This window comes from Osmerus mordax, chromosome 23, assembly GCF_038355195.1.
Source record: "Osmerus mordax isolate fOsmMor3 chromosome 23, fOsmMor3.pri, whole genome shotgun sequence".
Taxonomy (NCBI): domain Eukaryota; kingdom Metazoa; phylum Chordata; class Actinopteri; order Osmeriformes; family Osmeridae; genus Osmerus; species Osmerus mordax.
In genome coordinates, this window is record NC_090072.1 from 8,348,755 (window position 1) to 8,359,020 (window position 10,266).

Below are 10,266 nucleotides of genomic sequence, written 5' to 3' on the forward strand. Positions count from 1 at the left end.
CCACGTGTATCCATATGGTGTCCGTTGACACCATATGTATACATGCCCTTGTATAGCTGTTCAAAGCCATGCTACAAGTTTTGTAAAAAATCTCATAAATAAGCAATCCTTTATTATTTCAGGCTTTCAGTAAAAATAGGGTAATTCCCCCAAAATGCTGACATTTGGTGTTCCTCTAACATATATCTTAAGTTTGGAATTAACATGCTGTTTATACATTATTATTAAATGGGTATTGTTGTGAGCCAGGGTTTTAATAATAATAATAATTAAAAAAAAATTTTAACACTAGCGTTTAGTCAACTCCACCAATCCTGCAATTCTGACTTTTCAAGTAATCAATTAAATAGACCTGTAAAATCATATTCTTAACATATCACCTTTATTATAAAGTCAGCATTGTCTTCTTACTAAAACTATATAGAAATCCAATATATATAAAAGAAAATTGCTGATTGATCAATACAATACTTACCTTATTGTAATGTAAGTCCAATCCAATCAAACCACATGTGCTTCCATTACCTTCACCACATGGTGAGTAAGCCCCTCACAGCAAGAAGGTCCTGGGTTTGATTCCCGCATGGGGCCTGTCGGTGCTCTGCTGGGCCTATTTGCGGAGTTTGCAGAAAAAACATTGTAACATGCAATCCCAATATACAGATAACATGCAGAACAGATCGCTGGCCAGGACATGGGTGAGCACTTGGCCCCCAGGCGCTCCTGGCTGCCCTGGGAGAAAGGACAACAGGATAGGAACATTTCTCCAGTGGAAGTTGTGAGAAGATCTAAGGATCCTGCTTCTGCTTCTTTTAATGGCCAACCTTAGCCCTAAAAGTAAACCCTGTTACCGTCAACCAATCATCAACCCTGTTATCGTAGTAGTCAACAGTAATATTATATTTGAAAATATTGTATTCTTACTTTTGACCAATAACATGTACTTGTTTTTATTTGTGTGTAAGCGGTCATCCAACCTGAAATTTTTTATTTGAATTCTCCTGGAATGTATATCTTTTTAAAACAATATTTTGACATGCAAAATGTAATTCAATGGCATAATCACTACAAAAAAACGTAACAAAACAATATTCATAATTTGCCAATAAACTCAGTTTAAAAAGGGACAGTTATGTATGACAGTTTTGAACTGGTCATGTGTATTAAAATCTATTTAAAACTTTTTTGCAAGTGTAACATTACATTCACAACAACATGGGTGGATCCATTTCTGTTCAAGTTCCCTAACCGATATTTTTGTAATGAAAAAATACTCTTGATTTATATTTTGTTTAACATGGTTTTCCCTAAATAGTAAGTTAAAACAGACTGGATGCAAATCTCCTCTTTCTTCCGCATTGATAAATAGTCATTTTTTTCTAAACCATGTCATTGTATTTTCACCATGTTAAAGAAATAGTATTTGAAGTTGATTGCATGACACTATTACTCGCAAAAGTGTCTCTCACTCCCACTGTCTCACTCCAGAGTAAACCACATCCATCTCCATAGTTTGTCTTGTCCCTGTCTGTTCTCTCTTGTGGATGTTCACAGCTGCATAGTTCAGCTCTTCCTCTTCCTGCAAAGGCAAAAATGTCAGTCAGGGAAAAACGTTAGCTCTTTTGGCAATATATGTTATGAGCGTGTGGGTAATTATTTGACTTATGACAATACACCGTTCTAAAGAGTATCACAAGTTATCAGTGATTACTTTTGGGTGAAGTGGTGAATGAATAAGTCATACCTCAGCCACATGGCTGGATTGGGACGCTGTAGCATAGGGACGCCGATGAGTTTTTCCTGCTTGAAAAAGACATTTCTGGTTAAGAAATACAATACTTGTTCTCAACTGTCCATGGGTCAGTATCTATATCTAAAGGTTTTCAAGTTCGATTGCCTCAAAATAATTAGGACCTAATAATTGTATTTCGAGGTCAAATCATTTAAGTCTTCAGACTTGAGTTCACACCTCATGAAGGCTAGTATAGTAGATGCAAGATGTGAAAGCATAGGAGAGGTTTGTCTTACACTACCTTGTGAAGACACCTTTCTCAATCTTACACTGATGAGAACAATGACGATCAAGCTCAAGATGTTTGACATTATTAGGGCGAGGAGCATTGGGTCTGGTTGAGAAGGTTCTGTGATTTAAAAGTAACTATTAATGCCAAATATAGTCATTAAGGATGATATAATTTTGCCAGATTCTTTTGAATTGTAACAATGTTATGAGTGAAAGTGAGGTATGTTGGATTTAGTTAACATCATTAACTGAGAAATCTAGCCTCCAAACGTAATTGGAATTACACATTACCTTCAATGTTCAGCCTGGTCCCATTTCCAAACAGTATCTCCCCACATGAGGCCACAGCACAGTAGTATGTCCCAGCATCAGAAAGGCTGAGGTTCCTCTTGGGGAGGTTGTAGACACAGCTCTGTGTAGGAGACCCAGCCTCAGGGCTCTTCTCACACTGATCACTCCTGCCTCCATGGGTGTAAAGGATTCCTGGACGGGATTCTCCTGAGCCCTGTCTGAACCAATAGACACTGTGTTCTCCAGGACAGGTGTCAGCATGTATTGTGCAGTTCAGAGTTACAGAGTCTCCTGGCTGGATGGACTCAGACACTGGCTGCTGGACAAGATGCTGGCTCCTGGTATCTGCACCTTCAATTTACAGGACCAATGAGCTACATTGGATGCCAATTCAATTATTGCATGTTCTTCATAAATAAGCTGAAATATACAGTATACAATATGCACAAAGTCATCAGTACTTACCCTCATGCGTCAAAAAAACTCCACGACCAAAGGTTATTTCATCATAATTTCGTACAGCACAGTAATACATTCCAACATCGGACATCTCAGCATCAGTAATGGTCAGAACAAACCTATTCTCCTTCTTCCTGGACTTGTACCTGGAGTTGTTTTCGAACTCCCCAAGGAATGTAGGCTCTTTAGAGTTTAAATAAAAAGACACAATAAATACTGGTGCTTCTCCAACTGTTAGCTTGATCCAGTAGTCAAACATACGATCCATTGTGATCAGGCACTCCAAATCAACTGTTTGTCCTTGACTGAAGGTCTTCACAACATCTGGATGAACGATTGAAGCACATGACAATGCTGAAAAGAATGAATAGAATAACATTTTATTAATGGCATGATATTAAACTACTTAATAAGTTTAATTAGGACTTAATTTAAAAAGTGTAAATCAGGTATGTAATAAATCTCTAAAACTAGAATTTGAATTGGATGCTCCAAATTGTAAAATCAGCATTCATCAGTCAAATCTAAAATCAGTATCAAATACAAGCAATTTTTCACATCGGTTGCATTCCAATCATTATGAAGGATTGCATCTATTAACAATACATCAAAACAATTCAATTGAAGATCCAAACTCCTTACCTGCTTTGAATAATAACAGAGGGTGTACAGCAGACAGTTTGACCATTCTTCAACTTTCAGGATCCCTGCATGTATACTTGAAAACATACACTTGTCGAGTCACGGGGGATTTCTTTTATACACACTGGGGATGTAGAGAACTGTAGGCAGTCTGATTGGCTGATATGAAATTCGTAAAAAGAGTGTGAAAAGGTAAACTTGCAACACCGTCGTTATGTCTTGGTCGATGACATGGTTAAGCCATATGTAAATTAAACATCTATATGAATATTGTGTAAAGTTTATGAAGGTTGTGATTATTAGCCTACCAAAGAGCAAGCATACTGGGAGCTCACATCATGTGAAGCTTAGACATTTACAGTAGCTTTCCCCTCCCAATTAACATCCAAAAGTCTAAGCTATTTTTCTGACAATTGCATTATTATACGTGATGACCAATAGAGGGCCATGTTCTGTACCTTACTGACTGCCACGTTTACTGGAAGAGTTCAAATGTATCTCCTGGGTTACATTTACATTTAGTCATTTAGCAGACGCTCTTATCCAGAGCGACTTACAGTAAGCACAGGGACATTCCCCTGAGGCAAGTAGGGTGAAGTGCCTTGCCCAAGGACACAATGTCAGTTGCATGACCGGGAAGCAAACTGGCAACCTTCGGATTACTAGCCCGATTCCCTCACCGCTCAGCCACCTGACTCCCTAAATGAAGTTAAATGGGTTAAATGAAGACAATATAAACACAAGAGTTACAAGTAAATATTGTTGTCAGCTACATGGATGATATCAAGTAATTTAAACTGATATCCAGGGTTCTACTGTACTTTAGTGAATTAAAATATGTATACGTGATTTGATGAAGTAGCTGTAGGTGGAAATAAATTAAGTGTTCAGTGTGGTCTGCCCACCTCCCATCCCCAATAATTGCAAATGAAATACATACATATGTACAATTTTGAGTGAAACAGAAGGCAAAAATTTAAGAGGCCAGTGCAAATTTTACCCTTCTGTTCTTCACTCAAAATTGTCCTTGTACCTGGTCCATGTCCTTTTTTTTAATGAAAGAAAAAGGTGCAGTGGTCTCTCAATTTTTTCCAGAGCTGTACATGCATACATACATAGTCAAATACTGTTTGATACCAAAGATATTATGAATTTTTTTAAATATCAGAGTGGATGAAATAATGTAAATTTAACTGCAACACAAATCATACTTTCTTAAACACAAAAAGAACAATGTCCTAACAACAAAGAGATGGAAATGTAACAGACCCAAGTTAGCCTGTGACATGGAAACTTTCAACCACGACAAATTTGTTTTTTTCCACACCCTTCTCAAACACTACACACATGCGAGGAAACCGAAACTGTATAAACGGTAGCAAATGCAAAAGATGAGACCGCAAGGAGTACAATGACACTGCACACACCCAACATTTCAGTTTAGCTGCATTGTTTAGAGATATAGTCACCACAAGGCTGCGAATGTGCTATTGCGTGTAACATGCAATTACAAACTGAATAAATATTCTCTAGAATCACACACTTATGAAATTATGAAACAAAGACATTATATTACATTTAGATCTAGGGGCAAACTGTGGCAAAACTGAAACACCATGGCATCATGCTTGACAAATTAAATTGACCAACTGTTCCAAGTCCGAATGGTTTTAGTTGAGCCAGATGCCTTAGTTTAGGCCTGTGTGTGGTAGCTCTTGATGCAGACCTGCTAATGCACAAACCCTTTGGTTTTGGTCAAGCAATCTTAGTGTGATGCAATGGAAACATTTTCGAGAGTAGTGCGTGTGTGGTTTTGATGCACTGTGAGGTGTAGCGAGAGTGTGGTTAGAGCAGAAGGACAGTCTTCCTGTGAGGAGGGCTTGTTGTCATTAAAGAATGCACTACCACAGTGGAAAATAAGTAGGTGGGTGGCATCACCTAAACAACCACATTCACTCTCACACACACACGTACACACACAAATGGACAGATAATAAGGCTGGAAGTACATCAATAACATCTTATCGCTGTATAGTAATTGTGAATGGCAAGGACTGATAGGTTAATAAGTTGAGAAAATGAACTGCTTTAAGAGTCTCAGTGATTTGTCACATGGTTTCAGGAAGTGTTAACGTCACATGCTTTTTACTGTGCATTGTATATGTGGACTGTCTCACACACCAGTACTTCTGAATACCCCAAACGAAAATGTGATTGGCTGGATTGTGACCTCAGTAGTTCTTACTCAACACAGAGATGCTCCTTCCTCTCATACTAAAGGATGTGACATAATAGTGGATCTTCCCCTGCCTTGAACACCAATCATTAGATTCCCCTCTGTCATTCACATCTTTTCTGCCCTCCTTGGCTACTTTGGTCCTAAGTTAAGTGCTGCATAGTCGATCTGCATGCTGATCATGATGAACAGATTCAAGTCAAACTATTTAACAATGCATCCAGTGCGTTAAGCAAGCGAACAGAACCAAGCATCTGTCCGATACACGGTTCTTATTTGTGAGTCCATAGTCAAATTCTTGCTTGGCCTTCTTGTCACACTCAACTTAAAACATGTCTAATAAAGCATGAACAATGCCAAAGAATATAGAAAGACAAATGGGAATCGAGGGCTCATCATTTGGAGCTGGACATCTAAAATGGACATAGGATGGAGACACATAATCTTTGCACGGCTTCATTGAGACCACATCAATTAACAGCTGCACAATTGTCTTATCTCTCCTCAGTACTTCTTATGTCAGTATAAACTGTTTTTAAATTCCAGCAACAAAAACAAACATATGGTTGACATAAAATGAAGAATACAGAGATGTGAGTTTCACCCCAGTCCCCCAGAATGTCAATCTAGTCACGCCTGTGGCAGGGTTGACATTTACTTTAGTTATATTGCCTCAAGTGGGTGCTACAGTCTGTCATTGCAATTCCTCAATTGTCCACATGTTAAGACTATTGTCAGTAGCTCCAACGAGCAGTCTTCTTCAATCTCAACCACTCAGAAAAGCTCTCTTTCTTACATGACAGGAAGACAATTTGTGCACACGAGAGTCAATATCAGAACACTTGTGATTTACATCTCTACGTCTTTCGTCTATAGTATATAAAATGCTGGAGCAGTTGCGGTAAGGATGATGCAAGACATTGACGAGCCGTTCACTGACTGACACATGAATATATGAATGAGTAAGGGGAGAAACAGAAGGGAAAACAATATACAGAACACAACTATACAGACACAGAAATAAATATGAACCCAAAAAGCGTCCGTAACACAGAGTGCAAAATGTATTTTTATTTGAGTATTAGTGCATGTATGTATTGGAAAGTTGTTCACGTTAGGAAAGATGTAACTGAAAGCTGTTTAGGGAAATTTATAGGAAGAGGCTAGTGTGCACTCTTATTGGTCATGGGATGGTGTGCTTGTGTGCTGACGCAGTAATAAAGTGACATGGCTGCGGTTAGAGCTGAGGGCCATTCTTCCTGTCATGAAGGTTTGCAGTCAGAGGCACACAGAGAGAGAGAGGCCCGTTTGACCACAACAGACAGACGCAGACAATCTGTATTTCTTTGTTAGATGGGTCACATCAAAGCCTTGTTGTGCATACACTTATCCAACCACACAGTTTTATATATGTTTTAGGGTAGCCAACTGCACACCCCCTAGAAACATTGGTTTCAAAGATAAAAAGGGAAAAAAGCTTTTTCCCTTTTTATCTTGTATCTTGTAAGACAGCATCATAAAAGAGGAAGTAGCCTAAATGTTGACAAATGTGATAAATTGCTAACATGCATGGTACATGCGCTAAAACAATATGTTTATAGATACATTTTCAAAAGGCTATCCCTGAAGGTAGCCACACAACTGACAATTCATGCCATTCAAAACTCATTAAGTTTTCTTAGCACATCTGCACTTGAGCTAAGACATGAGGTTTTCCCCATCCCCCCCTCAAGCTCAACCCAGTGTGTATAAGGTTGAGGGCCTGGATGAGTGTGACACGGTCTCAGTGGACGTAGCTCAACTCACTAAGGCTTAAAAGCAACATTTCAATGATGGCTTAACAAGTGTCCCCTCTAAGATCCACCTCTAGCTTTATCATGTCATTGCAGCATCCATCTCTAGTCTCCCAGTCTCTCATCGACTCCCTTCCTCTTCTTGAAGGTGTTGTTCAGAGTGTTAGAATCCTCATACTGTGGGTTGTCAAACACACACATACACAAGTGGTATCTACTGTGCCATTATAATGCTATTATATCATAATCATATCTTCTGATATCATGACTGTTTGTTATTATCACATTGTCTTGCTTATCTTGCTATTGGTGAAATGTGAAGACATTTGGTGCAAGAATAAACTTTGCAAGAATGAAATCTAACCAATCACACTCAACCAAATTCAGTTGACCTGCTTCACCCAGTTTCTTCTTTCCCTACCAGTCATACATAAGAAGCCAAGTTCTCCCTTGAGTTCACATGACATAATATACATTTTCATACTGTCTTTTCATAACCGCGTAAAATTCAATAGTCTCCATAGAAACATGAACAGGCAATATCTCCTATTGTGGTTGGACGCTGCCCCGTCGGCTGATATGAAGAAGCAGCATGAGGATGGCCAGGAGGAGGACAGCAGTCAGACCATCCAGAATCAGGACCAGTGGAAACATACTCAAAGTTGAGAATGGCTGGCTCTGATTAGCTATCTGTCTGTCTGTAATGGCTGTAATTCCAGCCTAGGAGGTAAGACAGTCAGGAAAAGGATCGGTGCTTTTTATCAAACCATGCAACAGGATGTAGAACTTTTTGTGGACTGATTGCATCCTCATTACATACAATACCAACTACATCCTGCTGTGTTATGTTATGCATTGATTGATTTACAAAAATATTTGCCTGTTTTATATATAAAATATTAGAGGAGCAAATCTTTCTCAGGTTTACATTTTCAGTGTATGGTTTGATTTAGCTTATATCTATGGATAAATATGTTCATTGTATAGAGAGTGAATGGATGTTTATTTTAATGATAGGTTTCTCAGGGATTGTAAGAATGATGTTATAATTTTTACAATATTGGATTTTACACATATATTGTATCAGCCCTTGAAATTCAGGGTTTTATAAGCATACATTACACCTTTATGTGTAATGTATAATTTATATATATATTTATTTATATATATATTATTTAAGTATAATTATGAGCAACATTGATGACAAGTTCAAAATAAAAGTTCAATTACATGTTACGTTCTGATTTTTACCTCCAGCACACAAACACACAAGTCAAAAGTCGAAGGAACAGTGTGGTTTTTAACTCAGCGAGGGTCATGGCAAGAGAACTGCATCCTCAACAGGAAGGAAGCAAACAAAGTACTGTTCTCAGCCGAAAATGATTCTTGGTTAAGAGTCACCAGCCTTCAGCCATTTACCCACCCACACTCATAACCAATTGTTTCCAATGTTTAGGACCAATAAATCAAGTACATTTGTAACAAATCTACCAAAGGTTGACCTCGCAGGTATATTCTTATTGCACCAATGCAAACATACAGTATTGTGATATGGGAGAAAATTGATTGATTGAATTTTTAGAGAATCTAGAATGAGCAACATCATGCTATGTTCACGGAATGCATCACAGTAATTGCATTCTCAAGAGTTGGTTAGACATAGTCAAGCCAGCTCAATATGTCTCACTCAACATTGAGTTCCTCCTTCCTGTCACCCTCTCACCAGGAAATGATGAGCTGGGTATAAGGACAGCTATGTCAGATACCAAACATAGTGTCCTTATAAGGGGATTTTTTTGCATCTTACTAAGAGCAACTGGACATTCTACACAGATGTGGTGTTGACAAGACCTGAAACGCCAATACAAATCTGAGCAAAATATTGTCAGCTGTGGTTATTTATTGGTAAATAAAGTGAGGGTCGAAAGGTGCCTTTTAGAGAATATTGCCAGCAAAATCTGATCTACATTGACAACGTTTAAGCAGAGTTGTTGATAACTTAAAATGTCCTAACCAGACCTTTCGACTGGAGTTTTGAGCTATGTGATTTACATTTAACGGTAGAGGGCCATAGACAGTGAAGGTAAAACTCACTAACTGAAACATACAGCAGAGGTTATTCGCTGCTCAATTAAATGTCAATTTTAAGAAACCTGCTACTCCATGTTGTCATCTTGTGGCAGCGTACACCACTTGAGTTTCCAGATCCATCTTTCTTGTTCTTTGTCCCTTCTTTCTCTTGGAGGTAAACTTCAAAGGTGCGTAAATCAGTTCTTCAGAATCCTGGACCTGCACACACAAAAACCATGAGAGAAAAGTTGCTCCTACAGCTTCTAAGACATTTGTATAAGGATGTGTTCATATGTTTACCTGTTCATCTTGTTGTTGTTGAGAGATAGAACCTGGGATAGGAACGTGAAAAGGAAATTATTCAATGTAAAGTTTGATGACATTTTCTCATCAAATTTGCATCTAAATATAATGTCTATCATGTCATACTATACTAGTCTATTTGAGCCGGCAGATTCACAGTGTTGTCAGTTATCATAATTTCATGAAGACTGTGCCAAAGCCATGGGTCGTTCTTTGCACCTGTGCTGCGTGCATCTCTGCCTCGGCTGATATGAAGAAGCAGCATGAGGATGACCAGGAGGAAGACAGCAGTCACACCACCCAGGATCAGGACCAGTGGAAACATACTCATAGTTCCATCTTCTAGGAAAATATAATGCATTTTAGGACAGGGAAATAGAACCTTATTTGCTGTCAAAGCACCTACTTAGACAAGTTACTGCACCTGTTACTGTTTATTCAGTGTTGCA

At 38.4% G+C, this 10,266-nt stretch overlaps 1 protein-coding gene across 1 annotated transcript; it reads right to left on the minus strand.

Moving 5' to 3' along the window:
• Window positions 1-962: 962 nt before the first annotated feature.
• On the minus strand, window positions 963-3,494 carry LOC136967573 (signal-regulatory protein beta-2-like). Its single transcript, XM_067261414.1, has 6 exons — window positions 3,416-3,494; window positions 2,780-3,127; window positions 2,315-2,665; window positions 2,034-2,141; window positions 1,745-1,800; window positions 963-1,579 (listed from the first exon to the last, which is right to left on the minus strand). The coding sequence occupies exons 1-6, from the start codon at window positions 3,459-3,461 to the stop codon at window positions 1,466-1,468; spliced, it is 1,023 nt and encodes a 340-aa protein (XP_067117515.1). The 5' UTR covers window positions 3,462-3,494; the 3' UTR covers window positions 963-1,465.
• Between the last annotated feature and the right edge of the window lie 6,772 nt (window positions 3,495-10,266).